The following is a 21,282-nucleotide window of genomic DNA, read 5'->3' as shown; positions in this document are numbered from 1 at the left end:
AAAAAGTGCATTAATTTGCAAAAGCCATTATGGAACAAACGAGGTCTCTGTAGTACATGAAAAGGTGTCTGAAGAGAGTTAATATGCCTCTTGATCGGTCTAATCTCAGAAATAACCTGAACAATAAAATAATCTAGTTCACGGAACACTTGCAGCTGTGGCAGTCTCCCTGCGAGACGCCCTCTCAACTTGTAAAAAGAAAGCAAAACAACGTTATCAGGTTAGGTCAGAACAAAAGAAAGACAGAAGCTCAGTATATGGCTGTCACTCTCTTACAGCACTTTGTTATCGAAGAATTCACAAATTCTGGATGACGAGAACAGTCTTTTCAAAGTAGGTCACTGAAAATAAACTAAGCAACAGTGAAAACTCAGATGAGCCCTTAACATTTTAAACTTCAATAAAGGAATAGGGTTAGGCTTCCCTCTAGTGGAAGTTCAAGAGAATTCAACAAATACTTTTCAAACATTTTACCAGTTTTAGGATAAAAGGCATGCTGTGGTTATTTCAGAAGAAGAACGTGTACAGAATCTGGCTGACAACATTCCATTTGTCTCCTTATACACGATCTCTCAATGTTCAGAATGCTACCCTGTTCATCAACACATTTCATGCTGTGACTGCATTCTACATAGTTTTACAGGACAAGCTAAATTGCATAACATCTATCCAAACCCTTCTGTCAAAGAACAGGGGTTTTGTAAATTCAAAGGCTAGAGAGAGACTTCTGCTAGAACGTCAGTATCTTTTCTTTTTTAATGTTTATTTGTTTATTTAGAGAGAGAAAGCACGAGCAGGGTAGGGACGGGGGGGGGGGGGGCGGGGGGGCGGAGAGAGAATCCCAAGCAGGCTCCGTGCTATCAGCACACAGACCAACTCAGGGCTTGATCCCATGAGCCATGAGATCACGGCCTGATCCAAAATCAAGAGTTGGACGCTTAGCCGACTAAGCCACCCAGGCGCCCCTAAAAAGTCAGCATCTCGATGGGGCGCACCCAGTGTTGGTCAGTGCTGTATTCCCAGAGCCTACAAAGAGCCCATGGCTCACAGTAGAAGCCACATTGGTGCTAAGCATGGAGTGGAGTGCTATATTTACACCTGTCATCTCATTCAACCCTCCGACTGCCCTCGGAGGCAGGTACTCTCATTCTCTTTTGCAGACAAAGAAGCAAGCTTGGAGCAGCCAAGAAACCTGCATGGGTCTCACAGGAAGTTGCGAAACTGGGATCCAAACCTAGGTCTGAGACTAGTCCACAGCCGTTATTTTCCAGTTCCCAGTATTTATCATTTCCTTTTTAAATGACAAACTACCACTAATTATCTATTACACAGGCTTATGTAAGATGAAGGGATCACAATCCATTTGAAAAAAGAAAAAAATGAAGGAATTATCCATTCTTACTTCACAATTCCCAAGGGATCAAGTAATCAGAAGTCGTATGTATTAAGCAATAGGATAAGGGAGCTAAAAGCATCATCAAAGGTTCAAATCTCTCCCATCATGTAAATCTGTTACTCTGTAATAAGCATCTCTAGATGCCCTAGAAAGCAAAGCAAGACTAAAAGTGCTGTGTGGCCTGGAAGATGGAGGGACTGACTGGATGTGATGTTAGATCTGACAGCAACAAAGCACAAGGTTCAAAGAAGTTAGGGGAATCCTGTGACTGTATACAGGTCAGTTAGTCCCTCTTAGTTTTTCAAACTTTTTTACTATTGCTTAACTATTTAAGCTTTGTAACATATCAAAGTGTTCAGGTGGTAAGAGATATTTTACTTTTTTGAGGCTACCAAAAAATAAAAGAATCCAGTAATATATGAGCAAACATTTACAGCAGTGTTTCCAATATCTAAGAATGATACATAAACTCCGTAAAATGACTTCATAAAATACCTTAATGATCTAGATACATGTTTACACGACTCTGCCCACCAAATCTGGCTTTAAGATATTTTCCTATTGTAAAGAGTATCAGCACCCATTCCAAGAAGTTTAAGTTACTTATCTAAAAGTCTCAATTTCAAAACACTCTCTGTGGCCAACAATTCTAGGCCAACAAATACTAGGCCTCTGAACTCCCAGATTTGACCAGCTATCTGTGCCACAGTTAGTCGTTCATTCCTAAGGATCAATATCAGACAAAAAACATCCATATAGTAAAAACCAAAGACAGCATGCTTCAAATGCTAATGGTAATTCAGACTAGCAGTATGTATAAAAACCAACCAGCCAGACTTCAGAGGTATCTTCTTTTTAAAAAATTTTTAAGGTTTATTTATGTTTGAGACAGAGAGAGAGAGAGCATGAATGGGGAAGGTCAGAGAGAGAGGGAGACACAGACTCTGAAGCAGGCTCCAGGCTCCGAGCTGTCAGCACAGAGCCCGACGCGCGGCTCGAACTCACAAACTGTGAGATCACGACCTGAGCCGAAGTTGGTCGCTCAACCGACTGAGCCACCCAGGTGCCCCCAGAGGTATCTTCTAAGCAAACAGAATTCCCTCTTCAAGCAGACCTCAATGCAAGCACCGCGTGTTTTATTGAGCTTCACTTTGTTGTGCTTTGCAGGTATTGTGCTTTTTTACAAACTCAAAGTCTGTGGCAACCCTGCTTTGAGCAAGTTTACTGGTGCTAATTTTCCAACTGCATTTGCTCACTTCATGTGTTCATGTCACATTTTGGCACTTCTCGTCATATTTCAAACTTTTTTATGATTATTGTGGGTGATCTGTGATCAGTAATCTTCGATGTTACTATTGTCATTGTTCTGGGATGCCACGAACCACACCCATGATGATGGGGCACCTAACTGAACTAACTGACAAATGTCGTGTGTGTTTTGACTGTTCCACCAACCGGCCAATCCCCTATCTCTCCCCCTCCCTTGGAGCCTCCCTATTCCCTGAGAAACAACAATACTGAAATGAGGCCAATTAGTAACTGCACAATGGCCTCTAAGCGTTTCAGTGAAAGGAAAGACTCACACATCTCTCGCTTTAAATCAAAAGCTACAGGTCATGATCTCGCGGTCTGTGGGTTCAAGCCCCGCGTCGGGCTCTGGGCTGACAGCTCAGAGCCTGGAGCCTGCTTCGGATTCCGTGTCTCCCTCTCTCTCTGCCCCTCCCTGCCCCTGCCCCGTTGCTCTCTGTCTCTGTGTCTCAAAAATGAATAAACGTTAGGGGCGCCTGGGTGGCACAGTCGGTAAAGCGTCCGACTTCAGCCAGGTCATGATCTCGCGGTCCGTGAGTTCGAGCCCCGCGTCAGGCTCTGGGCTGATGGCTCGGAGCCTGGAGCCTGTTTCCGATTCTGTGTCTCCCTCTCTCTCTGCCCCTCCCCCGTTCATGCTCTGTCTCTCTCTGTCCCAAAAATAAATAAAAAACGTTGAAAAAAATTAAAAAAAAAAATGAATAAACGTTAAAGAAAAAAAAATTTTTTTTTTTAAAAAAGCTAGAAATGATTAAGCTGAGTGAAGATGGCATGCCAAAAGCTGAGACAGGCTGAAAGCTAGGCCTCTTGCACCAAGCAGTCAGCCAAGTTGTGAATGCAAAGAAAAAGTTCTCAAAGGAAATGAAAAGTGCTACTCTAATGAACCCATGAACGACAAAAAAGTCAAACGGTCTTATTGCCCACACGGAGAAAATTTTAGTGGTCTGGACAGATCGAATCAGCCACAGCACGCCTTAAGCCAAAGCCTAATTCAGAACCAGGCGCTGACTCTTCAGGTCTATGAAGGCTGAGAGAGGTGAGGAAGCTGCAGAAGGAACATCTGACGCCGGCAGAGGTTGGTTCATGAGGTTTAAGGAAAGCAGTCGTCTCCACTACACAAAAGAGCAAAGTGAACCAGACAGTGCTGACTGGAAGCTCAGGAAGTTCTCCAGAAGGTCCAACTAAGGTAGTTAATGAAGGTGGCTACACTAACCAACAGATTTTCAGTGTAGACAAAACAGCCTTCAATTGGAAGATGCTGCCATCTAGGACTTTCAGAGCTGGACAGAAGTCAATGCCCGGCTTCAAAGCACAGGCTGACTCTCTTGTTAGGGGTAATGCAGCTGCTGACTCTAAGCTGAAGCCAGTCCGCAGCAAAACTCTTAGGGCCCTTAAGAATTATGCTAGATCTACTCTGCCTGGGCTCTCTAAAGGGAACAATAAAGCCTGGATGACAGCAAATCTGTTTACCACATGGTTTGCTGAATATTTTAAGCCCCCTGTGGAGACTACTGCTCAGGAGAAAAAGATTCCTTTCAAAATATTACTGCTCACTGACCATGTACCTGGTCACCCAAGAGCTCAGATGGAGGTGGACGAGGGGATTAGTGATGTTTTCACGCTGCTGACACGACACCCATTCTGCAGCCCATGGATCAAGGAGTCATTGTGGCCTTCAAGTCTTAGTATTTAAGGAATCCATTTCACAAGGCTGTAGCTGCCATAGATAGTGATTCCTCTGATGGACCTGGGCAAAGCAAATTGGAAATCTTCAACAAAGAAGTCACCCTTCCAGGTTCCACTAAGAACATTCATGATTCATAGGAAGAGGTCAAAATATCAACATGAACAAGAGTTTGGAAGAAAGTAACTCCAACCCTGATGGAAGACTTGGAGCAGTTCAAGCCATCTGTATGGGAAGTAACTGCAGATGTGGGAGAAAAAGCAAGAAAACTGAAATTAGCAGTGGAACCTGAAGACGGGACTGAATGGCCGCCACCTCGATAAAACCTGACGAGGAGATGCTTCTTATGGATGAGCAACGAAAGCTGTTTCTCGAGCTGGAATCTACTCCCGGGGACGATGCTGGGAAGACTGTCGAAAGGACAACAGAAGATGTAGAGTGTCACATAAACCTAGCTGATCAAGCAGCGGCAGGGTCTGGGCAGACGGACTCCAGTTCTGAAAGAAGTTCTATTGTGGGTGAAAGGCTATCAAACGGCATCACCTGCTACAGAGAAATCATTCATGAAAGGAAGAGCCAATCAATGCCGCAAACTTCATTACTGTCTTATTTTAAGAACTTGCCACAGCCACCCCACCTTCAGCAGGCACCAACCTGACCATCGACATGGAGGCAAGAGCCACCAGAAAGATTATGACTCACTTAAAGCCCAGGTGATGGTTGGCGTATTTTAGCAAAAGTAGTTTTTAATTAAAGTACGTACGCTATTTTTTTAGACATGAGGCTATTTCACACTTAATAGAGTATAGTGTAGTGTAAAACATAACTTTTATATACACTGGGAAACCAAAAAATTCATTTGACTCATTTTATTACAATATTTGCTTTATTGCAGTGGTCTGGAACCAAACCCACAATGTCTGAGGTATGCCTGTATATTCTATTTTAAGAAAGACGCCTGTAAACTGCATTTCCCAAGCAGAATTAACTACAAGAATAATTAGAATTGCAGCAAAATGCATTTAATCAGGAAAGTGCTATCGAACAAAGAACATCTATAAACAGAATGTACTCCCAGCTAGGAAAAAAAGAAGGGAGGTTATCCTATCTGCAAAGACATACACACAAGCAATATACAGCAAATGACTCTGTTAGATACAGGAAGATAAGCCAAAAGAAAGCGGCTAAGAAGAAAATTCCAAATATCTTGGAGACTATTTCTATAGTCAGCCATCAAAGGCCGGACAAGGATCATTACTATCCCCACAAGAGGGAAGTCAGGCAGAGGGCAACCACAGCTATTTGACATTTCTCTTAAGACCCAGAATTGCTTTTTCATGCCCTGCCTTCGGAAATCACAAAACACCACCACCAGAAGAGCTCTGTAACAGCCAGAGACTTAAGAATAGTCAGTCCAAGAGGCTACTGACAGCTTCCGAACTGTCATCCCCACTGAGGGCGTCATTGCTGTGATGGGGATCCTGCATCCACATCTCATTGAACTGCGTGACCCTGAGTGAGCCAGAGTCTTTCCAAGTCTTACTTTCCTTAGCTGTCAAGTGGGATAATAATAGCTACTTTCAAAGGTTTCATGTAAGGATTAAAGATAACGTTTGTAAAGCACCTACCAATGTCTGACATATAACAGGTGCTATAAATGTTAGCTACGGTTACCAGCAACAGCATTCTAAATACCATTCGGGTCCATTTTATCCACACACAAAAAACTGTTGTCAAATTTACTAATGATTTGCTTTGTAAATCATTTTTGTTTTGCTTAAGAAAATACTGAAAAACAAGGAGAGATGGTAGGGTATCCTCACCTTCTTACCTACAACACTGGATCAGGTTATTGCCCCAGGAAGTTGATCTCCCATGTAGATACTCCTACTCCTACATTTCACTAAGACCTTAAGCTTGGTTAGAAAAGAGTGAGCCACAGTGTTATCCTAAAATGTGGCACTGGCAAAGAAAAAAGGCATTTTTTTAATTATAAGCTCAAGAAATCAAGAATATGAGTGTAATTTATTACAATGAAAACTATAATATATGTATTTATAATTATAATTATATATATAATTATAAATATATACATATAAACTTCCACAAGGTATCAATTTAGCCAAACAGATACCCTCATTGAACTGGATTTCTTTCATCTCTCAAGTGTTCAAGGAGGGGAAAAAAACCTATTTGAAGATACGAAGCTCTAAGAAGACCTCATTTTTAAAGCAATGACTTTTAGAGGACATTCTACAAGCAGAACAAGTCACTATAACCCCTTTTACTTTATACATTTATACTTTTAAACAGAGAGCTGATGTCACACACAACCCTGAGTCACTCTAAGAATCAACAAATTATATTTCCTAGGCTGAACTGAGGCAGAAAAGGTTAGCATATATTTTAGAAATAACTTCTAGACTTTAAAACCATTTCCTGCCTAATCCTCAGTTAATCAGAACATGAAATTAACTGTAACTCACTCTTTTCCAAACAAAATCATGTTGACCAAGACTGTAATGTATTCTTAGAAGGCTTTGAATTCATACTGAGTCCTGTCCAAATTATTTTCATTCCTACAAGTCATGTACAGACACAAACGTTAACACTTACTCAGATTTGCTGCCATGGATTCTAAATCTGCTATTAGACCTGGAAGCTGCTGTAGCTGCTCCTGTAACTCGATGAGGCTCGTCTTCTTTTTCTCCCAGTGTGCGGAGAGCATAACCACCTCACTGTCCACCAGCTGCAACACAGAGGAGCAAGAGTAAAGCAAAACCCGGTTTCAGGCACAAGGAAATGACAGTCAGCACAATGAGAGTTGCTCAACGTTAGCTTTAAAAACCCCTCTGCTGGTGTCCCACAACAGGCCAACCTAAAGAAAACTGAAGTTGTTTTCTTTCTTAGAAAAGAACCAACTTAATATTCAGTGCGGAAAACCTCAAATTACTGTTGGTCTCCGTGCATCTTTACCCGGAGAAGACAAAGTTCAGAAATGACCTCAGAAATCACTTCTAAGTACACCCTACTTTTGAGTAAACTATGTATTTGAAAATCCAAATCTAGAAGGAAAATAAATCAAAAAACCAACACTAACAACCAAAAGGAAAACAAAAAACAACCCGAAACACAATTACCGGGTAATTATTTGCCTTAAAAAAGGAATTTTTTTTTAACAGAAAAGCTCCTTGATGCCTTTATAACATATAGGATTCAATTTACATTTAAAGAGGAACGTACTGCATAAAGTAAGGTCAACAGTACTTGTCTAGGAAGGAATGATTGAGGCAAGTGATCAATTCCAGAAAAAGGAGAAAAGGATGTATGTCAACAAGGAATTCAGATATGAAGGGCTCCTAATAGCATGGCAGTGACATACTAGACCGGCCTAAAAGAATTCTAACTTCTTTTACTGCGGACGGTGGAAAAAATGACAGTCATCAGTTTCTCCCAGACAATTTTGTTTTGGTCGTAACATGGTGGGAGAGAGAAGACTTAGGATAAGATTTAGAAGGATCAAGGAGAGGTTATCTTCTGAAAACATCACCAATGGTAAGCAAGCACTGTGAAAGATACCACATTAGTACAGTAAATACAAAGACTGCAAATTCATTATCTAACAGAAAATGTATTTCAATTTTGTCTGAAAATCAGAGTTCACGGTTTAAAAAAAGACAATTTACACATCCCAAGATTAAGATTTTTCAGCAGTTAGAGCACGAATATAACTGTTACTGAATCTCAGTAAAGTAACAGAGAACTTTAGAGAAATAAAATATCAAAACTAGATGCAAAATTATTTGTACGTGGTGCTAGATTGCTTGGGTTTCGACATTTTAACATTCAAGAAATTCTCAACATGGAAACAAAAGAACTAAGCTCAGGCAGAGAGGGTTAGAAGCTGCCTGGTTTCCTCACTCTGTCCCCCAGGCTCGCACACCTCCCCCCTGCTTTTCAGCCCACACTGCAGTGAAGACCACATCATCTCTCCAGACTGAGCTGGAGAGGTGACACCAAGCTTTACTCAAGCTGTACCACTCATTAATTTTGTTTACTTAAAAATGCCTATTGTCGGGGTGCCTGGGTGGCTCAGTTAGTTAAGCACCCGACTTCAGCTCAGGTCATAGTCTCATAGTTTGTGACTTCAAGCCCCATGTCGGGCTCTGTGCTGACAGCTCAGAGCCTGAAGCCTGCTTTGGTTTCTGTGTCTCCCTCTCTCTGTGCCTCTCCTCAGCTTGCACTCTCTCTCTCTCTCTCTCTCTCAAAAATAAATAAAACGTTAAAAAAAATTTTTTTTAAATGCCTACTGCCAACCAGTTTTATAAAGATCCCTAAGAGGAGTCTAAGTAATGCTGAGCAATGTTAATATATATAGCCGTGATGCCAGACTAAGAGAACTGAGGCGTGAAACAAGGATCTGTGTTCATAAAATTTATCCATATAAACTTCTCCTGACCACTCCCTATTTGGGCTATGGGGACACAATGGTGAACGAAACAGAACAAATTCTGCCCACTTGATGCTTATGTCCTGGTAGCAGGTCTCCCAAATTCTTTTAGCTCCGGGTTTTAAACTCTAAAGAAGAAAAAATAATTCCTATATCACGGGCTGACTTGAGGATAAATAATATATTTTTCTAGGTATGTAGTGCATTATTATTTCTTTTTTTTTTTTTAACAAAGTCTGTTAAAGCTTAACTATCCTGGTTAATCAGGTGAATCTGAAAAATCTAGAACAATTTTTTGATATTAACCATGTCTTACTGAAAATTAAAGTGCAGCATAAATATTAAAACAACTACACTCTAGTTCTTGCCTTCCGGAAAACTGAAAATTATATTCTGAATATAGGACATGAGAAATAATATATATAATATAGAAAAAATATATCAGAATACACTAACATGCCATTTAAATTGGGAAGAATGAGAGACTGAACGGATTCAATAATTACGTAATAAAACTAAAACATTTTGAGCATTTTCTGTGTACCAGGCCCTGTGCTAAGCGATTTACATACATTATCTCGCTTAGAGCACACAGCAACCTTATAAACTAAGCACTATGATCACCTCTATTTTACAGAGGAGGAAACTGAGGCGTAATAAAGTTACGTCACTTTCCCAAGGGCCAGAGTGGACTGAGATCAATCCTACAGAATCTGACACTGAAGCTCATGTGCTTAATATTCTAGGGCTTGTGCTACAGGCTGTATGAAAGGAAGAAGTGAAAATGCTGGCAATGAAAAGGTTCTAAAAAAACGATCAACTTGACTTCATGATAAGAAATGATCACAAAAAGGCTAATTTTTCCACCTCTAAATAAAGTTCTGAGTAAAACCAGATCTAACACCAGGAAATCAAATTTAAGCAGGAAGACAAACCCACAGCTTCATTCCAAAATTCCTTCTGTTGGGTACTAAAGGCAGAATGAAGACACTGGAAGGAGAATGCCAACGAATGACAAGACAGCTAATAACAGTACCCAAGTGTATATGAAACTCAATAGTTCAGCGCTTTGGGGGTACATAATTTCATGTGATTGCCAAACAACGTTGTTTGGTAAGCAGGATAGGTGGTGTTATGCGTGCCATTTTATAGATGAGGAAACAAACAACAGAGAGACTTGGTTAGGTGCCCAAGGTCAAACGTGCTAGCGCAGAAACTAGGATTTCCAACACACAGTTCGGTGAAACCACAGAAGAGAGCCACTCTGGACTGCAAAGACAGAGAAGCACGTCTAATTTAACCAGCTTACACTTCAAATTGTTAAACCATGAATCTTAAGGGTTCAATTTGAAGGCAAACAAGTATTTCACAATAATAGGAATAAGAAAATAATGTACTGTCTGACTTTTAAAAACTGCCCTCAGAGTCTAACCCCTAACGTCATTATTAACTATTCATTTATATATTGCTAGAAAGAAAAAAAATTTAAGAACTTGTTGAAAAAGAAAAAAGGTGTAGAAAAGCCTAGACAAACCACAACTGTTCATTTTCTAAGATACCATCTGAATTTTAAGACTATATAGTAAGAACTAGCTTTAAAATTTAAGATGAGTATAAAATAATGTGTCAGAAAAGACTGAATGGTTCCTAAGTGTATTTGCCCCAGCAGGTTGAAACTGTTTGGTTCAAGGCCACCAAAGATACATGAGCGACAGTCTGACAAAATAAACTCATCCTGGGTTAACACCGTGCATATTATAGATAGACGTTTTAAATATTTACGTATGTCTCAACAATACATCAGAGGAATTTAAGATAAATTTTCATTTCTTTTTAAATGTTTTTAATGTTTCTTTATTTTTGAGTGAGAGAGAGGGAGGGAGGGAAGGAGGGAGGGAGGGGTAGAAAGAGGGAGACAGAGAATCCAAAGCAGGCTCCAGGCTCTGAGCTGTCAGCACAAAACCCAACATGGGGCTCGAACCCATGAACCGTGAGATCATAACCTGAGCTGAAGTTGGATGCTTAACTGACTGAGCCGCCCAGGCGCCCCAGTAAACTTTCATCTTTAAAGCTGAGTACTGTATTTCTGGAAAACAACAGAGGTACTTTTGATCAGATGTGGGTCTTACAATAACGCTGTGAATAAATTTAAGAACCTCAAATAGCATGAATTCAACAACGTATCTTACAGGAAATTCGTTCTCCTATATATTTCATTATAAAACACTTTGTACAATCAAAAGAATTATTTGTTAAAGCTCCTCTACAGAATACAGTCTTTGTTGAACACTGTGGGCCTCCCCATGCTGATTCACACAGATGCAGTAGTACACTAATCGTCCCTGCTGTGTGGTATTTGATTTTACGAATAACACTAGAATTTATTCTGTAGATGGGACTGCGTAACTGCCGAAAGTTCTGGAAAAGCTGCTCAAACATCCTGGTACAAGTCTCCCGGTGCACATGTGTATGTCTCACAAATGAGTTACAGCTGCATCCAAGACAGTGCCCTCACCTCCCAGACAGGCTCAACGCGACCTGGGATGAGTAGCCACCTGCCCGGGCCTAGCCACCTCTGATTTCAAGGAGCCTCCTCTGTTTCCTAGGTAATAAATGCAAAGCTGACATTATCAGAGGAAATATGTGCCATACCAATGTTCTCAGGGGAAAGCTTGAGCTGCAATGCTCTGGAAATATCCCCAGGAACAGAACTGCTCTTGGAGACGTATATGCAACTTCAACTCTTACTTAGTGCCAACTCATGCTTTCTAATGCAATCGTGGCAATGGATCTACACCCTCTAGTTCTAGTCGTTCCTCATCATGTTTCTTGCAAGGCAAGAAACCACACTGTCCTCTGCAAATAATGACCATCCACACAGACACTCGAGGCTTAAATTTTTGTTAATCTAATGAGTACAGATTTGTGGTTTCAATTTGTATTTCTCTGATTACTAATCAACTCCAAAACACATTTTCATGTTTACTGGCCACTCTTTTATTTTCTTCTGTAAAATGCCTGGTCATAGCTTTTGCTCACTTTTCTATTGGGTTATCGTCCTCTTTTTATTGGTTTGTTGTTCCTATTTTATGAACACTTGTCCTCTGTATTATGAATTGCTTCACTTTTTCATGGTGTTGTCTAATGAGTAGAACTTTTGATAAAAATTATTAGTATTTTTGGTTGGTACTTTTTATGCCTTCTTTAAGAAATCTTTCTTGGGGCGCATGGGTGGTTCAGTCAGTTAAGCGTCCAACTCTTGATTTCAGCTTGGGTCATGATGTCGACTCATGGGACCAGGCCCCACGTTAGGCTCTGCACTGACAGCATGGAACCTGCTTGGGATTCTCTCTCTCTCCCTCTCTCTCTCTGCCCCTCCCCCACTGGTGCTCTCTCTCAAAGTAAATAAATGAACATTAAAAAGAAATATTTCTCTACCCTGAGGTCTTAAAGGTTGTCCACTATTTTCCAAAAGATGTAATTTCTCTTTCACATTTAACTCTGATGGAGTCAAAATGTGAATGAAGGTCTTCAACTACTTTTACTCTGGAGGTTCTAGCCAGTATAAAAGACATGAAGAAATGGAAGTTGTACACATTAGAAGGGAAGCAACAAAACTTACCATCTACACAAAACAACTCCCGGGCCCACATACAAATTATTGGAAAAGCAGATTTAGCAAGATGGCTGAATATGGGATTGATATGCTGCGAGTCAAATAAATACTTCAGGTTTGGGGAAATTTATCAGGACAAAGAAGTTACTTTCTACAAAAACTTGCTAAATCATTTTACTTTAATTAGATGCTGAATTGTACTGAATCCCTGTGTTTAATTGTATGATATTATACAACTGGTCCGTTATATTTTCTGCATCTGATGGCCACGTATTTTTCTTCTTTAATATATTCACGCGGTCAGTTGCATTTATCAAATCTCTAATGTCTACCTTTTAATCCTGGAATAGGCCTGGCGGACAGGATTTTGGTTTTTACGCATTGCTGGGTCTGTCTGCCAACACAAGCATATGGTGTAGGATGTCCGCCAAAGAATGCCTTTTGTTGATCATCCAGCACTCACAGGACATCCACATGACAATACCAAGTTCCGGCTAATATTTACGTAGGAAAACTTTATATACCAGCTTGACCCCCACTTTAAAACAGTGTGCGAGAAGATGGCCAAATTGTATTTCAAACACAGCTGTTAGAATATCACAACCACGATACAGCATGAGGAGCACATCCACAAAGGAGGTGCATATTGCTGGCGCTGAGAGGGCGCACGACTGCACATAAGCAACGCTTTATTAACAGTCATGTTAAAAGTCTGGTAATCAATCAGAAAACTATGCTTTAAGCACTCTACATCCTAACAGATTGCTCCAGGTATAGACATTTCGCTGGTTTTAAATATAGTTAAGCAAGCTGGTTGAGGGCTGTGGGTGACACGTCGTAACTTTTCCCATTTAGAATACGGGAAATAGACTCCTTGTCAGAGCTTTTGCACGGAACATCTGACTTTCAGAAACTGAAGTTAAGCGAGAGATGAGGACTTTGTTCATAATTTTTATATCTATATTCATGAGTGAGACTGGACCTCAGTGTCACTTTCTCATACTTCCCTTGTTTGGTTTCAGTATTAAAGTTATGTTAGTCTCATTCAGTGGGTTGGGCACAGTTTCCTCTTTTTCATTTGCTACAAGAGTTGGTCTAACACTGAAACGGTAGATTCCCCAAGTTTGATAGAACTCTTCTATCTAACTCTGCAGCACTTTCTGAGCAGAAACAATTTTTAATCACTAATGCAATTTCCTATTCCCTATTTGAATTGCTTCTAGAATTGATTTTGGTAAAAATTTCTAGGATTTTTGCTATTTCATCTAAGTTTTCAAATTTGTCAGAGTTGTTCATAAACTCAATCTTTTTGCTCTCTGTGATAACTGGTAACATTCTCTTCAATTCTTAACATTATTTGTCTCTTGATGAATACCATTAGAGATTTATCTACTATATTAGTCTTTTCTAAGAACATTTCACTTTGGAGGCACCTGGCTGGCTCAGTCGGTAGAGCACACAACTCTTGATCTCAGGGTTGTACGTTCAAGCCCCACGCTGGGTGTAGGAATTACTTAAAAATAAGTAAAACTTTAAAAAAAAAAAAAAAGGAACTTTTCACTTTTAGTTTCTTCTGTATTTTTATATTCTATTTAATTTACTTCTTTTATCTCTATCATCTTTTCCATTCTTTCTTCAAGGCTTATTCTGTTTGCTTTCTAAATTCTTAAGTCAGTTTAGGTCACTGTCAGTCTTTCTTTTTTCTCTATAAAACTTCCATCTAAATAGACTTGAGCAAATTCAACAGCTTACATGTAAATTTTAAAGTTTTCAATACCAGGGTTCCTGGGTGGCTCAGTCAGTTAAGTGTCCGGCTTCAGCTCAGGTCATGATCTCATGGCTTGAGTTCAAGCCCCGCGTCGGGCTCTGTGCTGACAGCTCAGAGCCTGGAGCCTGCTTCAGATTCTGTGTCTCCCTCTCTCTCTGCCCTCCCCTGCTCATGCTCTATATCTCTCCCACTCTCTCAAAAATAAATATTTTTTAAAAACGTTTTTCAAAATAAAGTTTTCAATAATTTTCCTTCTTTGAACCATAAATTAGTCATAATATTTTTTATTTCAAACCTATGAAATTTTCAAAATTGTTTTCCTGTATTGATTTTCAGCTTCATTTGCAGTAGGATCAGAGAATAGTCTGTATGACTTCATTTATACGAAACTTGTGAGAATTGCTTTATAGCTCAGTAAATGGTCAATTTTCATGTGTTCTAAACATGCTGTAAAGAACCTGTACTTTACATTTGCTAGGACAGTGTTCTACATTTGTCCGTCAAGTCAAATTTGTTAATCACATTATTTAAATCTCCTAAATCCATACTTCTTTTATCTTGGTTTTTTTTTTTTTTTTTTCTATCAACTAAGAGGAATGAATTAAAATTCTCTCATTTTGATCACGGATTTATCTGTTTTTTCCCTTGTAGTTCTATTGGTTTTTTTGTATGTTTAGTTTTTCCTATATTGCCTTTCCCTCATTATTTCTAGAATGATTATTAGATAAGCTGATCCATAGGAAACACTAACTTTACAGAGCAAAATTAGTCCAATACTGGTAATCTCACTGGGTTCAACCTAAAGATCTTCTGTAACTATTCTCTACTAACTCCTCTTTCATATTTATCTCCGAGATTCCTCATCTCAGAGATCCCTTCCTTACCTTCGAGATCCCTTCTAAGTAGGTGACTTTCTTTCTTCATTGCTATATTCTTTCTTCAGCTGTATACAACTGCTGTTTAAGCACACACTTTGGATTTTTAATGTCACTGACTTTTTAAAGTCCTGTTTGACAAAGCCTTATTCCTTACTCATTTTTTAATCCACCTTTTACCTCTTTAAAAGACTCTGCATATACCTATTTAACAGTCTATATCCAACAGTGCAATATCTAATGTCCTTTGTAGGTCTAAGTCTTATTCTTTGGTTCTGGTGCCTCTCAAACTTTTCATAATATATCTGTGTGTTTGCTACTTTTTTTTTTTTTTTTTTTTTTTTTTTTTTTTTTTTTTTTTTTTGGAGAGGTGGCAGAAAATAAATCTGTAGGAAAAAAAAGAAAGTTGGTCTGTAGAAATATTGAGGGGCCTAGGTTTACACAGTTTCATCCACACAGACTTTGTGTTTGTTTCTGTTGGGTGTCAAAGAACACAGTCACCTGTGTTCCCTTTATTCTTAATTCAGTGTTTCCTCAATCATGCAGGAAGTATGGAGTGGGGCTCCGCACTGATACGAGGCCAAGATGATGGTAACAAATCTAGAAACAGGACTGTATTTTTTCCAAGCTGTTACAAAGACAGATTTCCCTGTTGCCTCCTTTTGTAGACAAGTAGCTTTTTTTCCCCTACCTTAACCTTTCACTGAGGGATACAGCTGCTTCAAAGATTCAGGAGCTGTATGCGTCTCAGACCCAGTTCCCCACAGAGTCTCCTTTCTCCATAAATCTTGAAGCTTTTATTTTAGTATTTGACCCCAGCTTCCATGTTTGTTTGTTTTTTAACCACTCTGATTTCGGTTCCCTTTTTTCTTCTGTTTTTTTTCCCCCCCTTTAGGATCTCCCTTTTTTGTGAGCCTAATGCATTAAATAATTTTTAAAATATCTATCCAGCATTTAAGTGTTTTACAGCTACAGGGCTTTTCAAAGTACCTAGTCTGCCTTACTACCAGAAACCTATATTCCCCCTTGTCAGTAATTTCTAAGAGAAACACTAATGTCTAACTTTCATCACATATATTACTCTTCTCTATGTAACTATTAACAGCTTCCCACATCTAGGTAAGTGGTTAAGAAAGTCAGTCTACATTAATTAAAAGTCAGAATCACAGAAGTGTTTTTATAAAGAAGTCTGACAACCATAGGACAGAATATTTAATCTTGGCTAATAAAGCTATAAGTACGTGTACCAAATACTTTTCATCACAATCACTTTTATACACAATAAAAGTACACTTTATAAAAAGTACAATCACTTTTATACATTATATACTCTACACATAGTGCCTCAAAATAGTTTGTTCCCCTAAGTGAATTGAGGATGACCCCTGAAACTTTTACATTTATTTGGTAAGCAAATTAATGGTTTTAGGCATCAGACTCAACTTCAAAACATTATACTTAGATGAACCAAATATCTCCTTGAGACTGGAGGATAAAAGTCATCAACTCTCTAAGCCTAACTCAGCTTAGATTTAGTTGAGAAAAATTGCAAAAATTTAATTTAGGGAGTTTCATAACTACTAAATTCAATTTCAGATATCCTGCAAGATACTTTAATGCAATTCCAAATTTAATTTCTTAAAATTTAACGCTGCAAAAAGAGATTTTCCCCCCAAGGTTAGCCCATTCTTTACCTCTCCAGCACTTGCGCATTCCTTGGCTCTTCTGTGAAGTGCAGCCCATGTATCTTCATACCTAAAAAAAAGCCAAAAATAATTCTCAATGCAAACCACACATTTAAAAAAAATACTATCTAAAGTTGAACCTGGGGGTGCCTGGGTGGCTCAGTCGGTTAAGCATCTGACTTTGGCTCAGGTCATGATCTCACCGTCCATGAGTTCAAGCCCCGCATCAGGCTCTGTGCTAACAGCTCGGAGCCTAGAGCCTGCTTCAGATTCTGTCTTCAGTCTCCCTCTTTCTCTGCCCCTCCCCTGTTCATGCTCTGTCTCTGTCTCAAAAATAAATAAACATTAAAATAAATAAATAAAGTTGAACCTGGAACTCCTATGGTGCCAAGAAAAAAAAAAAGAAAAAAGAAAATGAAAAAAGCAACTCAAAAAATAACAGGATTTCACAAGGACACAGAAGAAACCTGAAGCGGCTTCCAATGGCCAAACCTGGGACAATCTGAGCAGCAAACTAATAATGGTAGTAATGAGTTATAACTCGAGGAATAAAACAAACTTCCAAGAGTTCACAGTATTTTTTTTTATTTTTTTTTTTTAACGTTTATTTATTTTTGAGACAGAGAGAGACAGAGCATGAACAGGGGAGGGTCAAAGAGAGAGGGAGACACAGAATCTGAAACAGGCTCCAGGCTCTGAGCTGTCAGCACACAGCCCGACGCGGGGCTCAAATTCATGGACTGCGAGATCATGACCTGAGCCGAAGTCAGATGCTCAACGGACTGAGCCACCCAGGCACCCCCACAGTGTTTTATTTTTTTATTTTTATTTTTAATTTTTTTTTTTACCCCCACAGTGTTTTAAATAAATAACTGAATAAATGAATGGGGAAGAGGGAAAAGTACTTCTGTAGAATTCCTATTAATAACTGTAGAAAAAAATGATAAAAATAAAAAAATCACCACTTCCTCAGCACAACAATAACTGTTTCAGGAAAGAATTCTAATGGATGCTAAAATTCGTGGGTGAAATTAGGAAGAGAAACAAAATATTTACATAGTCTCAAGGTATCTCCCCAAAGGACACACATAAATTAAAAGGGGGGAAACAGTGTAACAGTGTAGAAACCATGAAGACACTTCCCTAACCAAGTGATCAAGCCTAATGAAACACATAAACATCATGTGCCTACTAATATGATGCCCTGAAAAGGACACAACACTGCCCTCCTGGTATTCTTGCCAAAACACCACTGACTTGAATTTAACCATGAGAAAATAGCACATAAACCCAAACTGAGGGGCATTCTGCAAAATAACAAAAAAGTACTCTTCAAGTGTCGAGGTTATGAAAAACAAAGACTCGGGAACTGTGCCAGATTAATGGAGATGAAGGAGATAAGAGTGACTAAGTACAATTTATGATCTTGGATTGGATCCTGGTCCCCAAATAAGGACATTTGTGGGATAGCTGATGAAATCTGAATGAGGTCTGTCGGTTATAGGGTAGTGTCGATTTCCTGGTTTTAATAATGATACTCTTTAATAAATGTACTCAGTAAGAGTACAACTGGTAAGATCATTAACAATAATCTTCAAATATGCAAAGCAATAATTGACACCATTGAAGGGGGAAATAAACCATTCTCCAATAACAGAGACTTCAATACCTCACTCTCAATAATGGTTAAAATGACCAGACAAAAGATACTTAAGAGAGGACCTGAGCACCACAATAAACCAACTAGATATATAAATATATACAGAACATTCTACCCAACAGCAGCAGAATACACATTCTTCTCAAGTGTACATGGGAAATTTTCCAGGATGGATCATTTGCTAAGCCACAGATTAACTCTCAATAGATTTTTTAAAGGGGAGTAAATGAGAAATCTCTGAACCTATTGCTCAATTTTGCTGTGAACCTAAAATTGCTCTAAAAACAGCCCGTATGTACATACATATATATATATATATATATACACATACATATACACATATGTATACATATATACATATACATAAAAGTATATGTATATATATACACTTTTTTATTTTTTATTTTTTTATACACACTTTTTTAAAACAAAAAGAGACATAGATATCACACAATGTATCTTTTCTGACCACAATGGGATGAAGTTTGAAATCAAAAAGGAACGAAAGGAAAACTGAAAAATTCACAAATTTGTGGAAATTAAAACTTTTAAATAACCAATGGGTCAAAGAAAAAAAAATCATAAATCAGACTGTATTAAGAGATGAATGAAAATAAAACTACAACATACCAAAACTTAAGGACTCAAGAAAAACAGGGCTAAGAGTGAATTTATAGCTATAAGTGCTTACATTAAAAAGGAAGGAAGATCTCAAATCAACAGCCTGACTTCACAACTTAAGGAAGTAGAAAAAGAATAAACTGAACCCAAGCTACCAGAAGGAAGAAAAAGTAAACATTAGGGCAGATAAATAAAATAGTGAATAAAAATATTGAGAAAAATCAGTGAAATAAAAAATTGGTTCTTTAGAAAGATTCACAAAATTAAATTTTTAAGTGGACTAGGGGAAAAAAAAGAAGACTCAAAATTAGAAAGAAAAGTGGGAAATTATCAATTTTACAGAAATAAAAAAAGGATTATAGGAGAGTACTATGAGTAACTGTATGCCAACAAATTGGATAACCCAGATGTAATGGACAAATTCCTAGAAACATAAAACCTACCAAGACTGAATCCCAAAGAAACAGAAAATCTGAAAAGACCCATAACTAGTAAGGAAGACTGCATCAGTCACTGAAAATCTCACTCCTGAACAATCAATAAATCAAAGAAGACATTAAACAGGAAATAAAAATGTATCTTGAAACAAATGAAAATGGAAGTACAACATACTAAAACTTATGGGATACAGTTCTAAGAGGAAAGTTCATAACAAATGCCTACATTAAAAAGAAAGATCTCAAATAAACAACCTAAGTTTCTACACTTTAAGAAACCAGAAAAATGAAAGGACCCAAAGTTAGCAGAAGGAAGGAAATTATAAAGATTAGAGAAAAAGTAAATGAAATAGAGAACAGAAAACAATAAAAAAGATTAACCAACCTAAGAGTTGATTCTTTGGAAAGACAAAATTGACAAAACTTTAGCCTAGACTGACTAACCATGGAAAAATGACAGAGGACCCAAACCCACAAAACTATAAATGAAAGAGGAGACATTACATTTGACACCACAGAAATACAAAGGATCATAAGAGGGTACTATGAACAACTATACACCAACAAACCAGACAACCGAGAAGAAATGGAAAAAGTCTTAGAAACATACAAACTGGGGCACTTGGGTGGCTCAGTCGGTTGGGCGTCCGACTTCAGTTCAAGTCATGATCTCACAGTCCATGAGTTCAAGCCCCGCATCGGGCTCTGTGCTGACAGCTCAGAGCCTGGAGCCTGTTTCAGATTCTGTGTCTCCCTCTCTCTCTTCCCCTCCCCCACTCACGCTCCGTCTCTGTCTCTCTCAAAAATAAACATTAAAAAAAAAAAAAACTTTAAAAAAAGAAACATACAAACTACCATAATGGAATCAGGAAGAAACAGAGAAGTTTGAATAGCAATTACTAGTAAGAAGATTGAATCAGTAATCAAAAATCTCCCAATGAAGGAAAAGCCCAGCATGAGATGGCTACACTGGTGAATTTTACTAAACATGAAATGTTTCTTCTTGAAAAGAAGAATCAATGCCAATCCTTTTCAAACTCTTCCAAAAAAAAAACTGAAAAGGAATGCTCCCAAACTCATTTCAGGAGGCTAGCAGTACCCTGAAACCAAAGCCAGAAAAGGACACTATCAGAAAAGAAAACTACAGACCAATATCCCTGATGAATAGATGGATGTAAAAACTCAGTAAAATACCAGCAAGTCGAATTCAGCAGTACATTAAAATAATCATTCACCATGATCAAGTAGGATTTACACCTGGGATAAAAAGATGGTTCAACCTCTACTAATCAATGTGATATAGCACATTAATAGAACTGAAAAAATATCATAAGATCATCTCGAAAGATGCAGAAAAAGCATTTGATAAAATTCAGCATCTGTTCATGATAAAAACTATTAACAAATTATGTATAAAAGGAATGTAACTCAACATAATAAAAGCCATATATAAGCTCACAGCTAACGTCATACTCAGTGATGATGGCTGTAAGTTTTCCTCTAAGATCAGGAACGAGAGCTCCCACTCTCACCATTCCTATTCAACACAGTGCTAGAAGTCCTTGCCAGAACAATCAGGAATGAAACACAAGGCATCAGAATTGGAAAGGAATAAGTAGAGTTGTCTCTATTTGTAAATGACATAATTTTATATATAGAAAATCCTAAAGACTCCATCAAAAAAAACCTGTTAGATCTAACCAACAAACTCAATAAAACTGCAGGATGCAAAATTAACGTACAAAAATCAGTAGCGTTTCTATACACTAACAACAAATCATCTGA

The 21,282-nt window shown here is 38.4% G+C and overlaps 1 protein-coding gene across 2 annotated transcripts in view; it reads right to left on the bottom strand.

Moving 5' to 3' along the window:
• Positions 1-21,282, bottom strand: part of DTNBP1 (dystrobrevin binding protein 1) — a 133,704-nt gene that overhangs the window by 94,239 nt on the left and 18,183 nt on the right. For both annotated transcript variants that reach the window (XM_086706226.1, XM_086706225.1), the window contains exons 4-5: positions 16,789-16,849; positions 7,002-7,134 (exon numbers count right to left, since the gene is read on the bottom strand). In XM_086706226.1, the coding sequence (XP_086562352.1) occupies positions 7,002-7,134; positions 16,789-16,849 (194 nt within the window). The remainder of the gene's footprint in view (positions 1-7,001; positions 7,135-16,788; positions 16,850-21,282) is intronic.

Source organism: Puma concolor, chromosome B2, assembly GCF_028749965.1.
Source record: "Puma concolor isolate L17-30 chromosome B2, mPumCon1.1.hap2, whole genome shotgun sequence".
NCBI lineage: Eukaryota > Metazoa > Chordata > Mammalia > Carnivora > Felidae > Puma > Puma concolor.
Note: the sequence above shows the minus strand (reverse complement) of the source record. Positions and strands in the feature narration are given on the sequence as shown.